The sequence below is a fragment of the Toxorhynchites rutilus genome, chromosome 1 (genome assembly GCF_029784135.1).
Source record: "Toxorhynchites rutilus septentrionalis strain SRP chromosome 1, ASM2978413v1, whole genome shotgun sequence".
NCBI lineage: Eukaryota > Metazoa > Arthropoda > Insecta > Diptera > Culicidae > Toxorhynchites > Toxorhynchites rutilus.
The window spans coordinates 194,645,512-194,672,694 of record NC_073744.1 but is presented as its reverse complement, the minus strand read 5'-3'; the positions used below and the strand labels follow the sequence as shown (position 1 = coordinate 194,672,694).

Below are 27,183 nucleotides of genomic sequence, written 5' to 3'. Positions count from 1 at the left end.
GTAATTGAATCGTTCGTTAATTTGTTTGTAACGTTGGATATTATCGATGCTTTGCATTCACATATGAGCAATTCCAAATGAAATCGACAAATGACAAAACATGAGTATTTTTGATTCGAACAAAAGTTTGTATTCCGTTTGGGTTGGAGAAAATACGAGTTTTCCACAGCATTTGGTAATTTTTTGACTCAAGTGTAACTTTTGAAAAAAGCGTATAGATTTTAGAAAGAGAAATCTTTGATAATTTATATCTTAAAAATTATGAGTCGTACCGAAATAGTGTCTCAGAATGCGTTACAGAGTATTGATGTTAAAACATGAAAAAATATACACTGAGAAAAAAAATTAGTACATTTTTTTAATTACAAAAAAAACTTCATTTTGCAATATCTAAAATATGTATTTTTAAATTTTTGCAAATAAAAAAAATGCATGTAGAAAATTTAAAAAATGAGTCCAAGATGGTAAAACTATTCTAGATGAACTTTGTGGAACATCGAATTTTTATGAATTTTAGAAACTTCGAATTTTTGTATGTTCACAATCATTTTTAGCCACAAATTATGAATCCTGATGTGATTTAAAACAAAAAGCTCCGCATCAATCCCCTTCTAAATGCGACCATTTTAAAGATATTTAGAAAAATATTTCTAATTTACTGTCTTTTTTATAGTAAACTAGCTGACCCGGATACCACAGAATCATTTATTGCCCCCTAAAATCTCCACATGCCAAATTTCGTTTCATTTGCTTGATTAATTCTCGAGTAATGCAGAAATTTATGTTTCATTTGTATGGCACCCCTCCCCTGAAAGAGGGGGGAGAAGTATCTAACCACCACAGAATCATTTATTGCCCCCTAAAATCTCCACATGCCAAATTTCGTTTCATTTGCTTGATTAATTCTCGAGTAATGCAGAAATTTATGTTTCATTTGTATGGCACCCCTCCCCTGAAAGAGGGGGGAGAAGTATCTAACCACCACAGAATCATTTATTGCCCCCTAAAATCTCCACATGCCAAATTTCGTTTCATTTGCTTGATTAATTCTCGAGTAATGCAGAAATTTATGTTTCATTTGTATGGCACCCCTCCCCTGAAAGAGGGGGGAGAAGTATCTAACCACCACAGAATCATTTATTGCCCCCTAAAATCTCCACATGCCAAATTTCGTTTCATTTGCTTGATTAATTCTCGAGTAATGCAGAAATTTATGTTTCATTTGTATGGCACCCCTCCCCTGAAAGAGGGGGGAGAAGTATCTAACCACCACAGAATCATTTATTGCCCCCTAAAATCTCCACATGCCAAATTTCGTTTCATTTGCTTGATTAATTCTCGAGTAATGCAGAAATTTATGTTTCATTTGTATGGCACCCCTCCCCTGAAAGAGGGGGGAGAAGTATCTAACCACCACAGAATCATTTATTGCCCCCTAAAATCTCCACATGCCAAATTTCGTTTCATTTGCTTGATTAATTCTCGAGTAATGCAGAAATTTATGTTTCATTTGTATGGCACCCCTCCCCTGAAAGAGGGGGGAGAAGTATCTAACCACCACAGAATCATTTATTGCCCCCTAAAATCTCCACATGCCAAATTTCGTTTCATTTGCTTGATTAATTCTCGAGTAATGCAGAAATTTATGTTTCATTTGTATGGCACCCCTCCCCTGAAAGAGGGGGGAGAAGTATCTAACCACCACAGAATCATTTATTGCCCCCTAAAATCTCCACATGCCAAATTTCGTTTCATTTGCTTGATTAATTCTCGAGTAATGCAGAAATTTATGTTTCATTTGTATGGCACCCCTCCCCTGAAAGAGGGGGGAGTAGTATCTAACCACCACAGAATCATTTATTGCCCCCTAAAATCTCCACATGCCAAATTTCGTTTCATTTGCTTGATTAATTCTCGAGTAATGCAGAAATTTATGTTTCATTTGTATGGCACTCCTCCCCTGAAAGAGGGGGGAGAAGTATCTAACCACCACAGAATCATTTATTGCCCCCTAAAATCTCCACATGCCAAATTTCGTTTCATTTGCTTGATTAATTCTCGAGTAATGCAGAAATTTATGTTTCATTTGTATGGCACCCCTCCCCTGAAAGAGGGGGGAGAAGTATCTAACCACCACAGAATCATTTATTGCCCCCTAAAATCTCCACATGCCAAATTTCGTTTCATTTGCTTGATTAATTCTCGAGTAATGCAGAAATTTATGTTTCATTTGTATGGCACCCCTCCCCTGAAAGAGGGGGGAGAAGTATCTAACCACCACAGAATCATTTATTGCCCCCTAAAATCTCCACATGCCAAATTTCGTTTCATTTGATTGATTAATTCTCGAGTAATGCAGAAATTTATGTTTCATTTGTATGGCACCCGTCCCCTGAAAGAGGGGGGAGAAGTATCTAACCACCACAGAATCATTTATTGCCCCCTAAAATCTCCACATGCCAAATTTCGTTTCATTTGCTTGATTAATTCTCGAGTAATGCAGAAATTTGTGTTTCATTTGTATGGCAGACCGTCCCCCCTTAGAGAGGGGGAGGAGTCTCGAACTATCATAAGAACCTTTCCCGACCCCAAAAACCCCCTACACACTAATTTTCATGTCGATCGGTTCAGTAGTTTCCGAGTCCATAAGAATCAGACAGACAGACAGAAATCCATTTTTATATGTATAGAAGATAGGTACGCTCTTTTGATAGGTCGTTTTATACCGCCATGTTCATGAAATTTTATGACTTTGCTTGTAATTTTCAACAACTTTTCCAAATACATCATTATCGTAAAAATATATGTTTAGGAGTTACGTTGAAAAACATCATCGCTACGTTTTGTATTAACCCACATGTCTTCAAATGTTTTTTCAACGTAACTCCTAAACATATATTTTTACCATAATGATGTATTTGGAAAAGTTGTTAAAAACTATAAGCAAATTCATAAAATTTCATGATTTCATGACAGACAGAGCTTTTTTGTTTTGAATCACATCAGAATTCATAATTTGTGCTTAAAAATAATTGTTAACATACAAAAATTCCATTTTTCTAAAATTTATAAAAAATCGATGTTCCACAAAATTAGTCCAAAATAGTTTTACCATCTTGGACTCTTTATTTTAAATTTTCTACATAACTTCTTTTGTACATGAAAAAAAGCACATATAAATTTAAGAAAAAATCGAAATAGAAAAAGATAATAAATTAGAAAAGATTTTCCAGAATATATCGAGAATGGCTGCACTTAGAGAAGATTGGTAAAGAGATTTTTTTATTTTAAACCACATCAGAATTCATAATTTGTGCCTAAAAATGATTGTTGACATACAAGAATTCGATGTTCCACAAAGTTCGTCAAAGATAGTTCTACCATCTTGAACTTTTTTTTAAAATTTTCTACATGACTTCTATTTTATATGAAAAAAATAAAAAAAAAAGTAGTATTTTTTTTCTCAGTGTATATTTTTTCACGTTTGAACCAAGGCGCTTGTATAAATGTATAACAGGTGAAGCAACATCATCACTTCAATAAGAAGGGGATTACGGTTTGTGGAGCGGCGGTTGTTTGTTCTGTTCAAGACGGGTCTACGGTACTAGGTGAGGCCGTTTCGTCACTAAGTTGGTTAGGGGAGCGGTATATGAAAACAGCACGGAAGAAAGTAGAAGGGGAATTATTTGCTTGTAGCGTGAAAGAGACAGACTGATCACGAGCGAGCTTCGGCAATAGCGTATTGTGTTTTGTTTACAAACAAAACACAGTAGACTTCCAAGATGGCTGAAGAGTGGTTTTAGCAAGTTGGCCCACCTTAGTATATACTTCTAGGCGCCTTGGTTCTGTTATTGCTAGGATACGCCATTATTGCATTTTCACATGCGAGAGTAGTGGATGAACTGGATGAGAATGAAATTCTACAAAATCATCCCTTCTTTTTCACATAAATTCGCGAAAGCCGAACATAGTACGCATAGTTCGAATAAGCGTCGTGGCAGTTTGTAGGGAGCCGCCGGCAGCTGTTTGTAAACAATACCGACAGCAATTCCAATATGGCTGAAAGTGCATTTCATATGATTGTTTCACCTGGTATATATAGAGGTGCCTTGGTTTGGACATCAACACTCTATAACTTTTTCTAAGACACTATTTCGGTACGACTCATAGTTTTTGAGAAATTTACGTCATAGATTTCTCTTACTAAAATCGATACGCTCTTTTCAAAAGTCAAAAAATTCCAAATGCTGTGGAAAACTCATATTCTCTCCAACCCAAACGGAATGCAAACTTCCGTTCGAATAAAAAATACTCATGTTTTGTCATTTGTCGATTTCATTTGGAAATGCTCAATAGAATCGTACGTTATTTTATTTGTAACGTTGAATATTATCGATGCTTTGCATTCACATATAGGCGCATCGAGAGTCTGAAATCGCGTGAAACAAGCGAAATTAGGGGAGATCTCGTACCCCCGAGCGAACTCGGAACTAACGGGAACGATCAACGGGTCAACAAACTCCGGTCAAACGCTATTAATTTTGTTTATACAGAGGCGTGAAGCAGTTCCACGGTGAGTTTATATTTAGCCCCGGGAAGCACTAATGTGTGCCTCGAGGCCTTTGAACTGGGTGTTTGCTGTTGTTTCACACTTACCTGTAGTGCAACGGAATCCATCCTTCGCTACGCAGGATAACATCCTCCTCGTCTTCGTCCTTTGCTCCGAAACTGCTATCGTCATCATCGATGTAATCATCGTTACGTATCCGTGGCACCTCTTGCGGGTTTGTGTTCAGTCGGGGATCGTGCGAACATTTTTTCGTCTGTCCGCTGGCAGGTTCCTCTCTGCGTCCATTGCTAATCAAGGAATTTGAAACCGATCCCGTCAGAACTGTGGAGGACGCATTTGCCATGGCGTGGCCATTTTCCGAAACGCATAATCTGAAACGAAAAATTTATGCTGTTGTAAAACCAAGTTCATGGCTGACACAGAGACCCGAACAGGTTCTCCCCGAACCGTTAAAAAGGTGTATTAAAAACTTTGAGCACGTAAGTCGTATTAAATTATTGGGGGGATTGGCAGTTTGAATTTAAACGATGCTTCGATTTGTGCATAATTAGGTGAATGATTCAGCTGTTACATGTTTCCAGCCAACCCACGCTGTGAGGTACAAAAAAATTTGACTCGAAGCAGAATCGAATAAAATCCAATGCGTGCATTAAATCATGTGCTAAAAGAGGCATCGCTTAATAACATTGCTTTAAACGCCATCGGGTTAAGTAAAGTGCCAAAAGCAGGTGCCACCACCGGCAGAAGGCGGTTAGAGACTTACTCACGTGTTGTGGTTCATGAATGAAGGCGCGACGACACCACGAAATGTTCGTAAAAATAGAAAATTACTCACCGTTGCTGATTAATCAGGAGCACCAACAGAACAATCGAGAGTAGCATCAGTGCAGTGACTAGAAATAAGGTGAAATACCAGCACCAGCTCGGGACGTATTTGCCACGGTGGGAGCTATTGATGATATACTTTTGGCCGTTTTTTGTTTTCAGCTGACCTCCTAAATAGCGTGAAAAATTGGCGAAAAAAAAGTATACACAAAGTTAAAAACTTGTTGCAGTTTATTCGGTCGGATGGAATAACGGTAAAAAATCGAGAGAAGCCGGTTCGGATGGCGTTAGTATGGATACATCTGAACACGGTGCTTGTTTGATTATAACTAAAGTTCAATGTCTGAGCATCCGTGTTTTAAAACCTGCTTCAAAGTCGCAAGCTGTGGACCCGGTGGTATCCGGATAGGTGCTCTGGATGGAGGTTAATTTATTAACTGTTATATGAATATGACATTTTAAGTGTACAATGTTAGTAAAATAGAAATGATAACGTTCAATACATGCAAATTAGAATTCTACCAAGAAGAGTTCAGTCACCTGATTTTTTTTTAAATTGAAGCAAATAACCCTAGTTGCAAATGAGCTTTTTTCGGATCTCGTACGCAACAGGTGGATTTAATAACTCTAGCTTATTTTGGGTCGTGTGTACTGTGACTGTTAAAGATCAAAGGTCTTTCATTAAGTTTGAAATTTTGAGCGGCAACAACTTTACATGAAATACGCAAAATGTTAAGGTGAAGGTGGAAGCTAGCCATTGTAGTGGTATAGGTAAACCTACGTGTAAAAATGGGGTAATAGTTTTTGTGAGAGAAGAGCAAAGCACACGTAAATAGATCAATTCACTTATCAGACTGTGTGGCACTTCATTGACACGAGTCTTTGTATACATTTGAAAAAAAAAAAAACAATTCAATACTAAAATAAAATGTATGAACGATATGTTCCGATGAACAATTGCAGATATACATATATAGAGAAGGTGCATTTGCATATGAAGTAAAATTCTGATTATACGCGAGCGTAACATGAGCAAATTTATAACACATGCGAATTGGGGCTCTTTTGGTATTAACAAGTTCTTCCGCATAGTAACTCGATGTTGATAATTCCTTAATATTTTCTTTCGGTGATCGTATTGTTTTCACATATATTCACGTTGGAGATCCTTAACCCTCCTCTTCGTTGGCCGAGGCATTTTGATTGAATGTAATACTTTTCCGTTTACTATTTTTGAAAGCATAGGCAGCCGTGGCAGTGTTCCGAGCTCTGCAATACAATTTTCTCACCCAATGTTAAAGTTGCTAAAACTTACATTATAGACCCAATAAACGTAAAAATAATAATTGAATTAATTTTATTCTGTTGATTTTCATGACTTGAAACGCTATGACTCAGGAATAACATTTTATTGAGTTTGAGCATTTTATAGCTGTTTCGATGATGTTGTCTGGCATCAGTGTCGGAAAAATAACGATGCTTTCACCAATACAAACAAAACCATTGCCGAAAATTGAAACATGAAAATTTAACTATCAGAGCACTAGCTCGAGTTTTCCGACGTTTTTCACTATACAGTGCGACAGCAGATGAAAATTTAATATCCTGTGAGTAATCGATTAATGTTTGGTTGATATTATTTGATGGGAAGTGTGCGTAAACGATCATTTTCCTCACACTATTTGCAAAATTATTGATTTTCGGGCGAGGGGTGAGGGAGGGAGATGAAAAAAATGAGCACCATTGTGGCAGCCATTTGTGGCTAGCTTCCACCTTCACCTTAAGGTTTCCAAATATTATAAGAATTCTGAAGATAATTTTCACAGGTTTTGAGGTTTCGTTCACTGCTTCAGAAAGCGAAAACAAGTATAGTTGATACTCCTATACTGCTGTTCTACGCATAGTTGTCCCATAGTACTTTTTGAAAATTTTCGCTTTTCTTCATAAAACGATTTCTTATGCATAACTAACTGACCCGGCAAACTTCGTCCAGCCAAAATTTTGTTTTTTGTTATTAGTACCTTCAAACATTTACGTTTTCTTACTATGAGCAAGTTCATGGGTCCAATCGCAGAACTGTTCGTTGATTGATCTTCTATTCGTCTCCGTTGAATTTACATTTTACTATAAAATTCCTAGTATTTCTAACAAAACTCATTATAATTACAGATTATTTTCAGACACAATTCTCGTTTAAGACTTTTCAACCACTTGTACATTACATGTTTCCCCGTTACATGGAATAAATGTTTTATACAGAAAATATGATAGAATAAAGACAGCCCTGAATCGGACAATTCCTTCCTCGAGTTCTGCTCTTATCAACACATCTGGCGATCCTTTTTTTTGGTATAGATAAAAGAAGATATAGTAGTGCGTTTCATCACATGAAAATCCATTTCCAGCATCGAACAAAGATCAATTTCGCTAGCGCAAACATAAAATGGACTAACAGCACTTGTAATGTAATTGTAGAACATATGGGAATTTAATTTTCTCCGAACTTTCCCTTTTTCCTTCAGAGTTTTCCGAAAAGTTTCAATTGTCATGTTTGGCTGGAATATTTTTGGTTGAAAAATGCGTAATATTTTTATGGGACCCTCTCCATTCCAGAGAAGGTTTGGGGGGGGGGGGGTTTTGTCATACCATTATAGAAACATCTCTCATACCCAAAAACCCTCACATCCAAAATTGTTCTTGATTAGCTTTCGAGTTATGCAGAAGTTTGTGTTTCATTTGTACGACAGTCTAGAGAGGTGGGTGGAAAGTCTAACCATCTTAGAAACATTTATTGCACCCTAAAACCTCAATATGCTTAGTTTGGTTCCATTTGCTTGAATAATTCTCGAGTAATGCAGAAATTTGTGTTTCATTCGTATGGCAGCCCCCCTTAGAGAAGGGCGTGGAGAGTCTAACCACCATAGAAATATTTAATGTACCCTAAAACCTCAACATGCCTAATTTGGTTTCATTTGCTTGATTAATTCTCGAGTAATGCGGAAATTTGTGTTTTATTTGTATGGCAGCCCTCCCTTAGAGACAGGGGTGGAGTGTCAAACCCCCATAGAAACATTTATTGCGTCCTAAAATCTCAATATGCCTGATTTGGTTTCATCCCGAGTAATGTAGAAAATTGTGTTTAATTTGTATGGCAGCCCCACCTTAGAGAGGGGGGAGGGGTCTCAAACTATCACGAAAACCTTCCCCGAGCAAAAAACCCCTACATACCAATTTTCATGTTGATCGGTTCAGTAGTTTCCGAGTCCATAAGAATCAGACAGACAGAAATCCATTTATATATATATATATATATATATATATATATATATATATATATATATATATATATATATACACAAAACACAAAAAAAAATTGTTTATTTCCAGCTTTTAGAAAGAAAACATCAAGCCGAATTGTCCATGTTGATATTCTAGGCATAACTAAGCTGACCAAAAAGTTCAGGTATAAAAACGTTTCAAGTCAAACCAAGACGAAAAATAAAGCGATATAATGTTTTTTCAAGAATTTTGTTGAGTAAATAAAATCGACAATAAAAACAACCAATCAAACATACTTAGATGTACCTGCTTTGCTCTATACAACGAAGGAATATTTAAATGCTGGGGAGACATTGCGAAGGAGATTATGATTTTCATCATAGAATTTGTTAAGATCAAAGTTCTGTTTAACAATTCGTATGAAAATCGTATAAAAATCCTTTCAGCTGTTGTAATAATACCAAGCATACACGAAATATAATCAGTAAGCATCGCCGATTCCTTATATTCTAGAAATTTATTTTCCCTTTTCGAAAATATTTGATTATTTGTTCACCTTTTTATCCTATTAATATTCTAGAAATATTCTAGAATTTTTTTTTTCCTTTTTCGAAAATATTTGATTATTTGTTCACTTTTTTATCTCATTAATTATAATTCCTGCAATCAACATGAACAAGATTTTTTTATTATTGCCCCTCTGAATCTCTGGCAATTAAGGAGATATAAAGAATATTCAGGAAAATATGTCACGTTTTTTTTTAAATGTTTGAACTATTTTTGCTGTCAACGGATGCTGATGATTTGCATACCAAACGAATTGGAAATTCTCTTAGAGTCGTTTGATATTTTATACATAACGAGTCTCTAATCCATCAATGATTTAAATTGACAAAGATTGGAAACATACTCATTTGTTCAGTGCATTTCTGTCCTTACCTTTTTTTCAACTAGCAATAATCGCACCTCGGTAAAACCTCATTGGTTACGATATCGCCACTGCGCAAAGCTTGTCCTTACCTATCTGTGTTTATAATTTATCGGGTATAGATGAGCTATTCGTGATGTCGAATACTCAGTCTCGCTCCAACTAGCAAGAAATCATCAGTCTTTCCTCATGCTGATTTCACGCACAACTGTTTTGCTCGATACAAAGTTTACAAGCAAAATCACGGAAAAGATTCGATCAGTGATTGCGATAAAAAAGCCACGCTGAATCGAGCTCAAATTCTGAAACGGTGTAACTGGATTACCAAAACCATATACCTTTGGATAGTGTAAATACGGTAATTTGGGTTCCCTTGGATCGGCACATGACCAATACCAAAACTTCTGCTTGTTTGCAATCCCATTCATGTTAAGGATACCGTCTGTCCTGGTTTAGCAGGACATGTCCTGAATTTGAGATGTTTTTGGGGCGTGCTGATTTATTTTTCATATCAAATGCTATATCCTGATTTTTATAAGAAACTCAAATTGTTCACGAATCATAACCAGAGCCTTACAATTCCGCTTCAATTGACACATCGTCACACTCTAATGAGTCTATCGCCTTCCAATTCGCTGCAAACTCATACAGGCTGAAAATAATGCTACTATCTCTTCACGCTCAATGAAAAGAATATCACTTGACCTCTGAACAACTTTGTTTCATTTCACGGTTTATTTTTTTCAATCTTCACACTGAAGCGAAGTTATCAAATCGTCAAATGAAAATGAACGTGTATTATATCTAAACGAAAATTTCATTCGAGTTCGAAACGAATTCACTGAAAGTAATGAAAATGACGATCTGGAAGGTTGTGCAGTATGCCAACAGTTGCTGGCGATGGCTGTAAGACTAATATACCCTCATATGCCGTGTTCAATTCCACTTTTTTTTTTGGAAAGACCGCGAAAAACCCAGTTTGGAGAAATGAAAACGAATGAAACATTCAATTGAAAGCAACGATCGTCATTTTACATGACAAACTGAAACTGACACATAACCCATTCAATCGATGATGGATTGGAGCAGTTTCAATCTTCAAGTGAAAACGTTTGTATTCAAATTCAAATGAAACGACAGCAAAAAACAAAAACAAAGTTGAAGAATCGATGTTTCAATGTGAGTAGAGAATACTCACAATCGAAAATGATTCTGGCTGAAGAACAAGGAAAAAGAAAAAAATCATTTTCATCTTCTTGTTTCGAAGTTGTTAAGCCCTCGAAAATCCATCAGCAAATGAACTTATGGTTCATAATTTTTTTTTTGTATTTTGTTTTGAAGAAAAAAAATGTTTTGACGTAGGATTACGTACATCGGGAACATGTTGAGGTACAAAATGAAAAAAAAATAAAAATCTGCCGTTTATTTTACAGTTCGAAACTGATGAACAAAGTCGACGAGATCACTGTAAAGGGTGAGTCGATAAGTATTGCAACCCTTTCAAGCTGACGTAACTTTTTTCATAATTGACCGAAATTAATCAAATTTTGTCCAGTTTCTCTTTAGAGTGTTTCCTCACTTCGGTTCAGTTTTGCAGTTATCAACAAGATTTCGGTCGAGATGAAATAAAATCAGCAAACCGTTCGCGAAAGGATTGTAGCATCGCACCTTGGGAAAATTAATGAATATATACATTCGACATTCGACCGTCTTAAGGACCCTCTGAAGGTTTCAGAAACGGACCACAAGCCAAATTGGTGGCAAAACGCGCGCCTGCAAACTACACGAAGCTGCCAGAGAAACATCGGTATTGCGTCATTTATTATGATACTTATATCAAAACGGATTCTAAGCAGTTGCTGGAACAGGAATATTTCACGGGTAAGGATAAGTTTGCCGTGGGAGACAGTTTCAGATGGAAGAAGCTGTCGAAATTCATTTTGAAGTACCTGATTTATGACCCGTCTGTCACTCCACTTGCGGCAGGAATAATATGCAGCTCATTATGTGGATTGTGTACCGAAAGACATGAACCCACCAAATGATATAACACAGCATTTCCGATTCATCAGTCATCCAATTAGCGAGCGCCCAGACGGCTGCGAGCTCATCCCAATGGCTCTTCTCAAGGCCAAGAGTTTAGTTTAGTTTTCCAAATCTTTTTTATTTTTCAAGGCTAGATGCAAATGAACTGAGAAATTTCATTCAAGTCACAGTCTCGCTCCAGCTAGCAGACAGCAGTCTTTCTCAATGTTGACAACAGACACAGCTCTTTTGCTCGATAAAAAGGAAGAATTGAAGACAGGTATCGCACACAGTGGAGCGATTTCGTTCGTCGATTTTCTTTCGTCTGGTAGAGTGCTTCTGTATTTTTGCACCACACCATTCCTACATCTGTAGAGTAGTGTGGGGAAAAGGTGCGCACGGGGCAAAAGTGCGCATTGGCCTTTTTGAAACAAACGAGCTTGAAATTTCGACAACAGTGTATTCGTTTGATACATTATTACACCATTAACTCAAACATATAAACAAGATACATTTTTTTAAAGTGGCAAAAAGTTATGAGGTAAAAAGAGTTTTGCGATGTTTCGATCTAATTTTTTCAGTTTTGGAGACGACGATTAACTTACCTAAAATAACTGGAAAGTTCGAAACTACACTGTCAAGGAATCCTTCATCCTATAGTAGATGATAGTGCGTATTCGTAAAAAAGTTCAAAACCTTTTTTTAAAAATTCGATTAGTTCAAAAATTGCTTGTGGGTTATGCAGAGGTGCGCAGTGGCTGTGGGGCAAAAGTTCGCACCAGAGTTTTGCTCTGAAAAAAATATTATAAAATGTTTTCAACCAAATTTTTAACGGAACTCACAAGAAGATAACTGATTTAAAGAAATGCACTCCAGAGATGCTCAAATGGCCCGACAGAGGCTTCGGGAGGGAGTCTCGAAGCGTCGGATTGCGGCAAACCTCGATATTTCTGAATCAGCTCTGAGGAAGAGGTTCATATCAGTGAATGATTTATTATTTGAATTTTCTTCTATTGACATTTCCACTTCTGCTAGGGCGGCTCATACAAGTATTTACGAGTGAGCAGTCTGAGGATCTGGCCGACCACTGCAGAGCACTGGACAAAGCTTTCTATGATATGCGTCTCAAATATTTACGTCGTCTGGCGTTTGATTTTGCGAAAACCAATAACCTCCAGCATGAATTTAACCAAGTTGCAGGAAGAGATTGGGATCCAAGCTTCATGAAGAACCATCGTCTGTCTCTTCGTACCCCACAACAGCGCTCCAAGGCAAAGCATCGGAATCCTCAAACCGAAATCCAAGATGAGGAAGAAAAATAAACAATTGCTTAAAAATAATTCAAAAAGAATTCCAAATGAAAAATGTTTTTATTTTCACCATGCATTCAATTCAATAATAGCTATGTTTCATTTATGTTTATGTATTCACAATAAACTTCGAATAAATATTGTTTTTTTTCAACAGTGAGTTTAAAATAAATCAAGTGAAGGTAACTATGGGACCGATTCAGATGATCGATACATAAAGTTAAAGCCTTTCTAATTGGCTATCTTTTTTGAAAAATATTAGACTTGCGAAAAAAAAAAATGGATTTCTATTTCGTACTTATTGATTGTATTAGTTTTTTTTGTAGTTTACATGGTTTCGGGACCAAGGATGCCATATTTTTTTATACTTTTTCTTTTTTGGATATGTTCAAGCTTGAAAGCCTGAACATATCCAAAAATCAGAGATTATTTAGCATTAGCATTAGCATTGAGCTAGTTGCACAATATCGTAGGTGGTACGAATTCAGAACTGTAATGTTAAAAAACTAGCCTCCATCCGTTGCTGATGATTAGTAATATCTCTTAGATGAAGGTATGTTTTCTCCAACAGTTATGAATTGTCCTGGCCACGTCCTTGCAACTGCTAAGGAAAGAGAAGGAATGTTAGTTCGACATTTACTTAAGAGAGATGCAGAGAACTCTACGACCTCTCATAAATGTCTCGGGAATTTAGGATTGTGTTAGTACGGAAGGTAAGCCATAGGATACACTCAGCAAGTGTTACTGGCGTAGCTTGTTATTATTTTTACTATTACTATTACTATAACTATTACTATTACTATTACTAAAACTATAACTATAACTATAACTATAACTATAACTATAACTATAACTATAACTATAACTATAACTATAACTATAACTATAACTATAACTATAACTATAACTATAACTATAACTATAACTATAACTATAACTATAACTATAACTATAACTATAACTATAACTATAACTATAACTATAACTATAACTATAACTATAACTATAACTATAACTATAACTATAACTATAACTATAACTATAACTATAACTATAACTATAACTATAACTATAACTATAACTATAACTATAACTATAACTATAACTATAACTATAACTATAACTATAACTATAACTATAACTATAACTATAACTATAACTATAACTATAACTATAACTATAACTATAACTATAACTATAACTATAACTATAACTATAACTATAACTATAACTATAACTATAACTATAACTATAACTATAACTATAACTATAACTATAACTATAACTATAACTATTACTATTACTATTACTATTACTATTACTATTACTATTACTATTACTATTACTATTACTATTACTATTACTATTACTATTACTATTACTATTACTATTACTATTACTATTACTATTACTATTACTATTACTATTACTATTACTATTACTATTACTATTACTATTACTATTACTATTACTATTACTATTACTATTACTATTACTATTACTATTACTATTACTATTACTATTACTATTACTATTACTATTACTATTACTATTACTATTACTATTACTATTACTATTACTATTACTATTACTATTACTATTACTATTACTATTACTATTACTATTACTATTACTATTACTATTACTATTACTATTACTATTACTATTACTATTACTATTACTATTACTATTACTATTACTATTACTATTACTATTACTATTACTATTATTATTACTAAAGGGTGTGTCACATCTAATTGCATCACGGAAAAAACGCTGTAGAAATTCGCCCAGTAGACTTTTAGACAGTAAAATAAAAACTATTAAATAACTTTTGGCATTTTCTTTTTATTCATACTTCGAGCCCAAGCCCGTATGCTCGCACCTTCCTTTTTACCCCGTCCATAAGGTTCTGTACAACGTCAGGTTGTAGTTTTTTTTGAACAGAAATCCATTTTCTCTTGAAGTCCGCCTCCGATTTGACAACTTTTGGGTTCTTCCGGAGGGCCTGCTTCATAATCGCCCAATATTTCTCTATTGGGCGAAGCTCCGGCGCGTTGGGCGGGTTCATTTCCTTTGGCACGAAGGTGACCCCGTTGGCTTCGTACCACTCCAACACGTCCTTTGAATAGTGGCACGAAGCGAGATCCGGCCAGAAGATGGTCGGGCCCTCGTGCTGCTTCAATAGTGGTAGTAAGCGCTTCTGTAGGCACTCCTTAAGGTAAAGCTGCCGTTTACCGTGCCGGTCATCACGAAGGGGGCGCTCCGCTTTCCGCAAGAGCAGATCGCTTGCCACACCATGTACTTTTGGCAAACTTGGATAGTTTCTGCTTGCGAATCTCCTCCGGAACGCTGAATTTGTCCTCTGCGGAGAAGAACAACAGGCCTGGCAGCTGACGAAAGTCCGCTTTGACGTAGGTTTCGTCGTCCATTACCAGGCAATGCGGCTTCGTCAGCATTTCGGTGTACAGCTTTCGGGCTCGCGTCTTCCCCACCATGTTTTGCATTTCGTCGCGGTTAGGAGCCTTCTGAACCTTGTATGTACGCAGGCCCTCCCGCTGCTTGGTCCGCTGGACGAATGAACTTGACAAATTCAGCTTATTGGCGACATCCCGGACCGAACTTCTCGGATCACGTCTAAACTGCTTAACTACGCGCTTGTGATCTTTTTTACTGACGGAGCATCCATTTTTGCCGTTCTTCACCTTCCGGTCGATGGTTAGGTTCTCGAAGTATCGTTTTAGTACTCTGCTGACCGTGGATTGGACGATTCCCAGCATCTTACCGATGTCGCGATGTGACAACTCCGGATTCTCGAAATGAGTGCACAGGATTAATTCATGACGCTCTTTTTCGTTCGAAGACATTTTTCCAAATTTACGAATTGACAGTGAAGCATGGCCAACGTGATCTATACACTCTTATCTGATTATAAGCGAAAGCTGAAGATATAATTCCTAAAAATTAAATTTCTACAGCGTTTTTTCCGTGATGCAATTTGATGTGACACACCCTTTAGCATTAGCATTAGCATTAGCATTGAGCTAGTTGCACAATATTAGGTGGTACGAATTCAGAACTGTAATGTTAAAAAACTAGCCTCCATCCGTTGCTGATGATTAGTAATATCTCTTAGATGAAGGTATGTTTTCTCCAACAGTTATGAATTGTCCTGGCCACGTCCTTCCAACTGCTAAGGAAAGGGAAGGAATGTTAGTTCGACATTTACTTAAGAGAGATGCAGAGAACTCTACGACCTCTCATAAATGTCTCGGGAATTTAGGATTGTGTTAGTACGGAAGGTAAGCCATAGGATACACTCAGCAAGTGTTGCTGGCGTAGCTTGTTATTATTTTTACTATTACTATTACTATTACTATTACTATTACTATTACTATTACTATTACTATTACTATTACTATTACTATTACTATTACTATTACTATTACTATTACTATTACTATTACTATTACTATTACTATTACTATTACTATTACTATTACTATTACTATTACTATTACTATTACTATTACTATTACTATTACTATTACTATTACTATTACTATTACTATTACTATTACTATTACTATTACTATTACTATTACTATTACTATTACTATTACTATTACTATTACTATTACTATTACTATTACTATTCTGTTACTTAATGTATGTGGTATTTGCTGAAAAAAAGGATAGTAAAATTATATGATGCTGAATTGTAGAATGTTCTCAGTCCGGTCTTCCGATCGTTGTCTCATTAATAGCTGAATGGAATAAATTGCGATGAGATTTGACCCAGGAGTTTACTAAATTGTTAACATATAGGATATAATATAATATTAGATTGAAAATATACATATTAATGAAAAATGATCAATGATATAATGGGCAATGAAATACCTAAAATATCCTAAAAACACATATCCAAAAATCAGAGATGTATTATTTTTCGTTTTTAATTTATGATTTTTCGAAGTTAACATGTTACCAGTTTTCGTTCAATCTTTATATGCGACTAGACTGGATGTATGCGACTAGAATTCAATTAATTGGCAAATTTGTCAGGCTAGCTAATTGGCTTTAATTTGATGTTTCGATCATCTGAATCGGTCCAGTAATTCAAAAGTAATAAATTTTTGAAGAAAGTCATTTTTGGAAATAAGTGAAAACTGTTTTTTGGACCATCGGTTAACTTTGAAAAATCATAACTTAAAAACAAAAAAACACCTCTCTGGTTTCGACATATGTTATGCGAAAAATCCTCAGCTTCGGACAACCCTAGAATGGAATTGGTCACCCTACTGAAAAAATTAAAAATACGGGTCTGATGTTTTGCGATATAGAACAAAACTACCACTTTTCGCGAAAATCTTAGAATCACTATATCGGTTTGGCATGGAATGGCTGTATAAGGATGTACACACGATGAGAGCATAGTGCATAGTGCATGCGCTAACGAACAGATATAAAGCAAATGAGAAATAATAAATAGGACATGCCATGTGCCTGGAGAAGGGCCATTTGGAAAGCCTCACTGTCGCTGTCATCAGGTCGTTAGCAGGATGAGTGATAAATCGTGAAAGACTTGTTGGTAACATTTCGATCGATCAACTAATTTTCGTTAATTCGAGCTTTGTTGTCCGGGATAACAATGGCGTCAATGGAGGGTAGAATAAACAAACTACGCGCATTTTTCATCGACTAAATTATGATCGTTCCACCCTTTACTTCTTGTTTGCGTGAACCATTCCAATAAAATATGAACGGATTTTTTTTTAGTTCATTAATATGGTTTGTTAAAATTCGCCAATCAGTACAGGCACAGTTTTTCCGACAAACACTGTGCGTACGTGAGAGCAAACGAGTGAAAACGATTTCGCACGATACGTTTCGATATGAGTCAACTGTCTAATTTGAATTCATATCGTACATGTAAATAAACATGGCTCAAGTTCACGCCGTCGCGCGGCTTCTGTAATAACCTAGACGAATTCAGAAGCAATGGTTGTGCTCATCTTCAACCCACGCCACGGATACTTACACCGTACGATGACATCATGTTTTTTGGCGTTAAATAGCACAGTAGAACGGGCGCCATAAGAGCGAGCTCGGGACAGTGTTTCGCTGCGTTACATTCCAATTAACACCTTATATTTTCAAGAACGGTTCAGAGCGATCGAAGTCGCAGTCGCAGAACAAGGTTACCGAATTCTCGCATCTATAGATGCGCGAGAGTTTGTATTTATAGCAACGAGAGAAATGTTGTGCCTACCTCAACAGTTACAATCTTGCAATGAATGGGCTTCTTTATGTGATGTGACACGCAATTGATTTCAAGTAAATTCAAATGATCCAATAAATTATATTTATATTGATAGCAATTCCGGAACTAGTTTCAGTTTTTGGTAGGAAGCTTCTATTTTGATTGCGCGAGATTCGAAGCAATATTTCGAAATAGGGAAAACATATATTTCATCCACCTCTATAAACTCAAGTATGCGCTAAGAAAAATATTTTCGACTCTATACGCCCGCGCGTAGATCGGCAGCTCAGCGATCTTCGTCATCCATCCTTCGGGTTGCCTCAAATCGATGCATCCTACAATTGTATATTAAAAATAGAAATGTTGTTTACCGCATGTCAGTCGACCGTTTCGAATTGGGACAAACGACTATCGATGTTTTAGATGCACACGTTTTATTATTCAAAGAAACTATGCATTTGAAGACTCGTTCTATTCTAATAAATAATTGTGTTAACAAACAGCCGAATTTGGCGCCGACCGATCGGGTCAATTTAGTTCATTCATCGACCTCTAGCTCGCGCTGTTCATGGTCAAGTGACTCCCAATCGCAACCCGTCGCAACTGATATTATTACACTTTTTTTTACAAAATGTGTACCATTATGTATACACACAAACTCGCATCAGCTTTTATTGGAGGCAATAAGGAAGCTATTAGTAACGATCTCGTTCATTTAACTGGTCCTGCATTGCTGGATGCTGAGTGGCTTGGAACGAAAACCCCTCTCGCGATGGTGTTAATAATCAATTTCACATTTATTGCTGTTGATTCATTAGCAAAGTGGCGAAAAGTGTGCTACTGGGTGGGTTCCCAATTGCACCCGGTGATGATGGTGTCGAAGGGGACAATTAATGTTGACACGTTTCTTGAATTTGTATGAACAGGGGGCGAGTGTGTGCGCGTTAAGGAGAAAGCAGCTGTCAGTCAGCTTCCAAAAATGTACCAAATGGTCAATGCACAAACTGCATTTGGGGGTGTACAAATCAATTCCTGTGACAATCTGGCATTATTTGCCTCCGACGAAGCTACAAACAAGTGGGAAACACTATGCCATAATCGCAAATACAATGTAAACATATTTAGTCAGAAAACTACCGTTGGCAATGAATTGAATAATGCATGCTGTCGCAGCTTGTGCTGTGCGGAAAACTTCACGTCGTTGTTTGTAGATTTTATGAATGAGCGTCTGTTGCCTCAAAAATAATTTTGTCCAAAAGAGATACGCGTGTGAGCGCGTGGGTGTTACGCTTCACACATTCGGTCACTCTCTAATTCGTTGATAACGCATCAGGTGGCACGCACTTCCTCCCTGCCTGCCTGCTCCGTGACCAGTTGGAGCGAAAACAAAGTTGTTTTCAAGCAACGTTTCACCCCGTTTTGCGTAGGATGATCCTCTAGAAGCCGGCATGCCTTGAACTAATCACCGTGTAATAGTATCGTATCACGTAATACCACGTGAGACCACAATTTGCATCGCGACACTCACTCTCCGCCGCGAGAGAGCGTGCGAAATGTTGGTCTAGCAATTGGCAAATAACATACAACAGAACCTCCCAGACATGGGTGTAGAGTAAATTTAAATAGTGTAGATCGATTTACACGATGATGTCACCCGCAAAAAATAGCGCAAGATGCTTATCAGACTGACGCAGAGGTATTGTTGGCCACGGTAGGTTTGCACGAACATAAGTTAAAGCGGGGCCCTATCGTGCCTTTTCTTCCTCTTTCGCGAGCCGTTCAATGTTCAATGTCATGTTTATTTCAATGTATCTCTGATTTATATGTATATTCATGAGATAGATAAACATAAAATCGTGTTCCTTTCTTCGATGATTTCACAACGAAGGACTATGTTTAACAGGAAAGTATAGGGCATTCCAGGTGTGCAAGTTGGGATTGTGCAGTTTTTTCGGTGAAGAAAACACAATTTCCAGGAGAACATCAACATATTTTCTGTTTTTAAGTAATCCCCGTTTGATTATTTACTAGGGATTGTTAACCGGTTTTACCGGTAATACCGTGTCATTTTCCATTACCGAATTACCGGTAATTTAACAATCATTAACCGGTAATTTCGGTAATTTTCATTTTTACACCAAAATTGCATCACGGAACGCTGTAGAAATTTAATTTTTAGGAATTATATCTTCAGCTTTCGCTTATAATCAGATAAGAGTGTATAGATCACGTTGGCCATGCTTTACTGTAAATTTTTCGTAAATTTGGAAAAATGTCGTCGAACGAAAAATAGCGTCGTGAATTAATCCTGTGCACTCATTTCGAGAATCCGGAGTTGTCACATCGGGACATCGGTAAGATGCTGGGAATCGTCCAATCCACGGTCAGCAGAGTACTAAAACGATACTTCGAGAACCTAACCATCGACCGGAAGGTGAAGAACGGCAAAAATGGATGCTCCGTCAGTGAAAAGATAACAAGCGCGTAGTTAAGCAGTTTAGACGTGATCCGAGAAGTTCGGTCCGGGATGTCGCCAATAAGCTGAATTTGTCAAGTTCATTCGTCCAGCGGACCAAGCAGCGGGAGGGCTTGCGTACATACAAGGTTCAGAAGGCTCCTAACCGCGACGAAAGGCAAAACATGGTGGGGAAGACGCGAGCCCGGAAGCTGTACACCGAAATGCTGACGAAGCCGCATTGCCTGGTAATGGACGACGAAACCTACGTCAAAGCGGACTTTTGTCAGCTGCCGGGCCTGTTGTTCTTCTCCGCAGAGGACAAATTCAGCGTTCCGGAGGAGATTCGCAAGCAGAAACTATCCAAGTTTGCCAAAAAGTACATGGTGTGGCAAGTGATCTGCTCTTGCGGAAAGCGGAGCGCCCCCTTTGTGATGACCGGCACGGTAAACGGGCAGGTTTACCTTAAGGAGTGTCTACAGAAGCGCTTACTACCACTATTGAAGCAGCACGAGGGTCCGACCATCTTCTGGCCGGATCTCGCTTCGTGCCACTATTCAAAGGACGTGTTGGAGTGGTACGAGGCCAACGGGGTCACCTTCGTGCCAAAGGAAATGAACCCGCTCAACGCGCCGGAGCTTCGCCCAATAGAGAAATATTGGGCGATTATGAAGCAGGCCCTCCGGAAGAACCCAAAAGTTGCCAAATCGGAGGCGGACTTCAAGAGAAAATGGATTTCTGTTCAAAAAAAACTACAACCTGACGTTGTACAGAACCTTATGGACGGGGTAGAGAGGAAGGTGCGAGCATACGGGCTTGGGCTCGAAGTATGAATAAAAAGAAAATGCCAAAAGTTGTTTAATAGTTTTTATTTTACTGTCTAAAATTTTCAAAAGGATCGGTCTACTGGACGAATTTCTACAGCGTTTTTCCGTGATGCAATTTGATGTGACACACCCTTTAAGATCGGAAAATCACAACCTACAGTGTTCCGCCGATTCTACGACCTCCGAACTTCAGTTCAAAAATCGCTGTTCGGTCTGAAAACGAACACAAGATAAGTTTCAGCGATGAAGAACTGACAGCGATAAAGGAATTGGTTGATGCCCTGGAACCAGTTCTGGTCGCTGTTAAACTGCTGTTGCGGAAGAAATGCAGCTTTATGAAGCTTACGTCAGATTGCAATTTGTACTAGAACAGCTATCGGAGCAACCATCAGAAATTTCGTAGCAGCTGCTTGAAGCCCTGATTGGAAGGATTGCAGAAAGACGTTTCGTATACGCAGATTTATTCCCATATATGAATAATCATTTTGCTCGAGGTCGTGACACAGTTAATGATGACTTTGATGTCCTCTATCAAACCTCACGGACTGCATTGATCAAACAGGCATTTGAAACAGGATTTCTAAATCTACTGAATAATCTGTATTTATACAGATTTTTTTTAGACTTTCTAAAACCCAGAATCTGTAGATATAGATTACAGATTTTCAGGATTTCATACAGAATTTACAGATTTTTAAAGATAAGGTTCCAATTTTATACAACAATTATTTTTATTCAATGAATTTGAATAATTTTGTCCGATCACTTCACGAAAATTCTTGATGAATTTACGAGATGTCGATATATATAATGCAATCGATTTGAACACTCCCTAATCATCTAATACTGTATAGATAATTATAAAATTGCCAAATGTTCTCAAATGGCGTTGCAGTGGAGTTGCAGTGTTTCAAACATTTGTTCAGATTGCAAGGCGTTTCTTTAACACGGAACAATCGGTATAGTCAATGTTAGGAACAGACATTGCGGTCTACACAAATGAGGCAGCCAACGTGGTTAGGGATTCTAACAATCCGAACATTGAAAACTATTCCTTTGGAGAAAATTGAAAATTCGGACTCTTCAATCATAATTGATGAGTCTACCGAACTGGGAATCTTGAAAATTTTAGCTATTGTTGTTCGAAGTTTTGATGAAAATAAGTTTCAGATGAAAGATACATTCCATAGATCTATCGAGTTGCATTGAGTTCAACTCAATTCAACAAATAGTAGAGCTCAAATTATTGAAAATTCTGAAATTATCTGCAACAAGCTTGCTCTCACTGGAATCCGTCGTTGAACGCACGTCTGCGGATGTTCAACGAACTGTTCAAAAAATGTTGATATAAATGAAAACATACCGATTAATTTATGTAGCATAAAAGTTTCTATCAGAACCTGTCCTTATCCTGAACACATGGTTTCATGCCAATTAAATGTCCCCTTTTCATTCGTTGACAGTTAATTAGTTTTTGAATCTGCAAGCTACCATTGCAAGCCTTACATTTTTGTGTGTGCTCAAGAATATGTTATAATAAGAGTATTTACGTTGCGCAATGCAAACAAGCATGAAAAAATGCAACTGTTTAAACTTTCATTACACCTCAATGAAGCATTGTGTTTTACTACAATGTATATGTTTACTAGCGCTACGTGGTTACCTTAAACATCGTATAATAACTAAAGCTCAAATTATGGCTAAAAATTAGACTTATAAATACAATACAGATAGGGTAAATGATCTTGGTTTGTCCAGTCGAAAATATGATCATGGTTTGCCCACTTTTTTGAATGCTCTATTTCAGCGCTCCTGTGTCAAATAAGGCCTTCGAATGTTTCGAAACATATAAATGAAATTGCCTTTTACATGATTTATAGTAGTTTGATAGTGTATTTTTACGAAATCACATGTTTTAAAGGATTATAAAATACAACTTCTATTTGTGTCAATGCGCCCCTCATTCGAGCTAACTTTTAATCGATCACCAGATGACGTATTCAGACCTTTTCTGGATTACAACACTTATAAATATTGTAAACATCATGCTTACTCACCATTTGTATCGGATTTACATAGCTAAACCATTAAATTAACGCATTTTGATGAACTCAATTCTGATCATGAGTTGTCCAATTCAATAATGTTGTTTTGTCCACATGATTTCTATGGCAACCGCTTGGAGCGCTGCAGTTTGTTTATGTTTGTTTATGGTGTGCTTCGCGCATAGCAGAAGTATGGTTTTTCTGTGTTGATTGTGTTGAGGTGAACCCTTCTAAAATGCCCAAGAAAAGGCAATATTCTGAAGAAAGCCTAAATTATGAATGAATCAATATGATGACAGTAAACTCAAGCAATGATAAATGAAACATCTAATTGTGAATTCGAATGTTTTCATTCAAAAATGGAGATTTCTAAAACCGGACAAACCATGATCATTTTTTTGGGCAAACCATGATCAGAGGTGGTCAAACCATGATCATAATTCTTCTTTAAGGAAAATCGTTAAAAAACATAAAAGTTTGAATAATTTCAACACCTTATGGTAGTATTAGCAATTAGAGACTTGGGGCTTTTCAACAAACCCAAACTCGTATCGATTATGTGTGATTTTCATGAAGAAAAATCGATTTGCATTTACTAGTTGCGTAAAAACACCCCAAATTGGACAAACCAAGATCATTTACCCTATCCATACATACAAAAAGATTTTTTCAGGTCGAAAACACAGATTTTATTATGGCAACCCTGATTTGAAATTGATCTTGACTTGATCAAATTTGATGATGATGATATTTATTCTGTAGCTCGACAACAGGAGGGAAAAAAATCCACTTGGCGATGCGGAACCTGCAGAACAGTTGAGCATCAAGGAAAAATTTTAACGACAATTGCAACAAACAAAGGTAACATCGTCCAGCCCAAACTGAACGTCTATAAACGGATAGATGAAAACCCTCGAATTAGAGTTTCCGTAAAAGGGATCAGAGACAAATACATGACAATGGTACTGGACTTTGAACGGGCGTTTTCCTCTTTTGGAAACTTTGTTAATGAGATCCGATCGAGATTAACCAACTTTTTGTAAAACCAACTTTTGGCACGGTAATGCAATCCCTATTATTAACATGTGGCAGTGGCGTCGAGTGAAGCTTTTGCACCCGGGCGGAAGAGTTGATTTGCACCCCAATCGATTCATCCAATTTCTTCATACAAATTCGGTTCATCCTGCACCCTTAAAATCGTGCACCCGGGGGCGGTTGGCCCCCTCCGCACACTTCCCCCGTCGACGATATTGACATGTAGTTCATCTCTCAGAAAAATTGTGGACTCTTTTCCAATAAAACTATTCACCAGGTGAACGCCATGATTTTGTGCGCTTGAGGTTCTCGAAATAATGTTATCACAAGCGGACACAAATAAAGAAAATCGGTAGCGTCGCTCAAATTGTCCGAATTCGAACGCTATAGATCAGTCATTTCCTGATGGATCAACGATACTTTTACATCAATCGATTTGTTAAGTCCATAACAATTTCTAACAACGAAGAAAATTTTTGAAACTATCAAACAACTTAAAAATCTCAAGCATTATTCGAACGAAAATCCCACCTTCTGATTGGTCAATTCGCAAAGCAGACAGACAGTAATGAGAACACGGGACTGTACAATGAAACATGCGTGTGGGTTTGAATTTCTGATGATGCGTGTCACGCATATCACATGTTTCTGAAGGTTCAGCTCAAATTGTTGTTTTTGTTGATTTTCCGAATTGTTTAAATTTATTTTTGACGTAGGATTACGTCTGTCGGGAACATATTGGGGTACAAATTGAAAATCGAAAATCGAACACATCGATTTCGGCACTCCATAACATTTTTTTATATTGAAGAAAATAATATATGTCATGAAACTAACTATCGAGCAATTGAAAAATCTCAACCCCTTATCTTAACGGAAATTCCCACTTCTGATTGATCGAAATTGACGACACATGTGGCGGGACCTCAACAGAGACATCAAAACCAAGGTGCCATCGGCATTGCAAATATATGCAAGTCGGGAGAATTTTTATATTGCAAGTGAGTGAGTGATACGATTAATTCTAGCAAACAAAATTTAAATTTGGAACTTTAATGTTGGTTGCTTCGTTGATTTCAAATTGTATATGGTAGCAGTTGTGTTGAAAATGACTTGATATATGTAACGATTTATTTCACTTTTCATAAATAAAAACCATTTGGTATAAGCTGTCTGTTTTGTTGTGTTCATTTTCACCCAAGAAAAGTTTATATGGCGAGAAAAATTGGAAAAGTGAAGAAATATTAGAAAAAGTGATTTCCCATATGCTATAGTATTAGGTGATGTTAATTAATATTCGCATTGAGTTGAATAAACACTCGGAAAGTAAAAGTTATAAAAGAAAATTACCTTTTCCTTTTGAACCTTTTGATGTTTTATCTATATTGGAGTAACATGTTTTTACTGATGAGAAAAATTTATAATTGTGTTCGGTATTGGTAATTATCTTATATTACATGGGTGAACTTTTTTTCTTTATTTCATCCCTACATAACATAGGAGGCATCTCGTCTAGGATCACAGAGGACGGTTTTCATCATATCTCGCTCCACTCCGGTATCTTTTATCTGATACGCACCATCCAACGACTGTTTACCATCCTTCTGTCATCATCACTCGGTAAACCCTGGTGGAGTGAACGAACAATACCCAACAACCAAATAAAACGGCCCTTTTCAGGGCCACCAAATCATTATCAAAGATTATCAAATTTCTTCAAACATATCCAAAATCAACAGATAGCCTAACCGAATCCTACGTCAACTATGCAGTCGTGTCTCGGATACAACCCTCCTGTGACTTTTTACTTTAAAATTTTAATACTTCTCCCAGAACTCGACATTACAATATCAGATTATTTCCAGACACAATTCTTGTGCAAGATTTTTCATTCACTTGCAATTAACATGTTTCTCCGTTACATGGAATAAATGTTTGATACAGAAAATATGATAGAATGAAGACAGCCCTAAATCGGACAATTCTTTTTTCGAGTTTTGCTCTTATATCAACGCATTCGGCGATCCATTTTCATTTACATAGATAGAAGACGATATAGGAGTGCGTTTTCTCACATTAAAATCCATTTCCACTTTCGAACGAAGATCAATTTGGTTACCGCAAACATCAACTGGACTAACAACGCTTGTCAATATGTAATTGTAGAACACATGCTAATTGAATTTTTCGAATTTTCCCATTTTCCTTCAGAGTTTTCCGAAAATTTTCAATTGTCATGTTTGGTTGAAGTATGTGCATTATTATTATGGGACCCCCTCTCGTTCCCAGAGGAGGAACGAGAGTCATATCATCATAGAAACATTTCTCGTACCCCTTCACATCCCGAATTTGGCTCCATTTGCTTGATTAGTTTTCGAGTTATGCAGAAATTTGTCTCGCATTTGTATGACAGAAATTAGTTTTTCATTTATTTGGTAGATTTCAGCGATACCAAGGTGATATTGTCATGGCCCACAGTGTCAGGTTGTGTGAGATGAAATACAGTCTGCAAAATAACACTATTTTACCGAAAAAGTAATACTTCCCGATGACTAAGAATAAGACTAATAATGACTTATTCTCATTATTCTCAATGGAAAGAACGCACAATACCATAG

General features: G+C 36.9%; 1 protein-coding gene and 1 pseudogene across 3 annotated transcripts in view; both read right to left on the bottom strand.

Annotated features, from left to right (window-relative positions):
- LOC129765802 (aminopeptidase N) overlaps window positions 1–27,183 on the bottom strand; it is a 77,048-nt gene that overhangs the window by 20,114 nt on the left and 29,751 nt on the right. For all 3 annotated transcript variants that reach the window (XM_055766236.1, XM_055766248.1, XM_055766239.1), the window contains 2 exons: window positions 5,406–5,565; window positions 4,657–4,941 (listed from right to left, as the gene is read on the bottom strand). In XM_055766236.1, the coding sequence (XP_055622211.1) occupies window positions 4,657–4,941; window positions 5,406–5,565 (445 nt within the window). The remainder of the gene's footprint in view (window positions 1–4,656; window positions 4,942–5,405; window positions 5,566–27,183) is intronic.
- LOC129763882 (U4 spliceosomal RNA) lies at window positions 9,524–9,685 on the bottom strand (annotated as a pseudogene).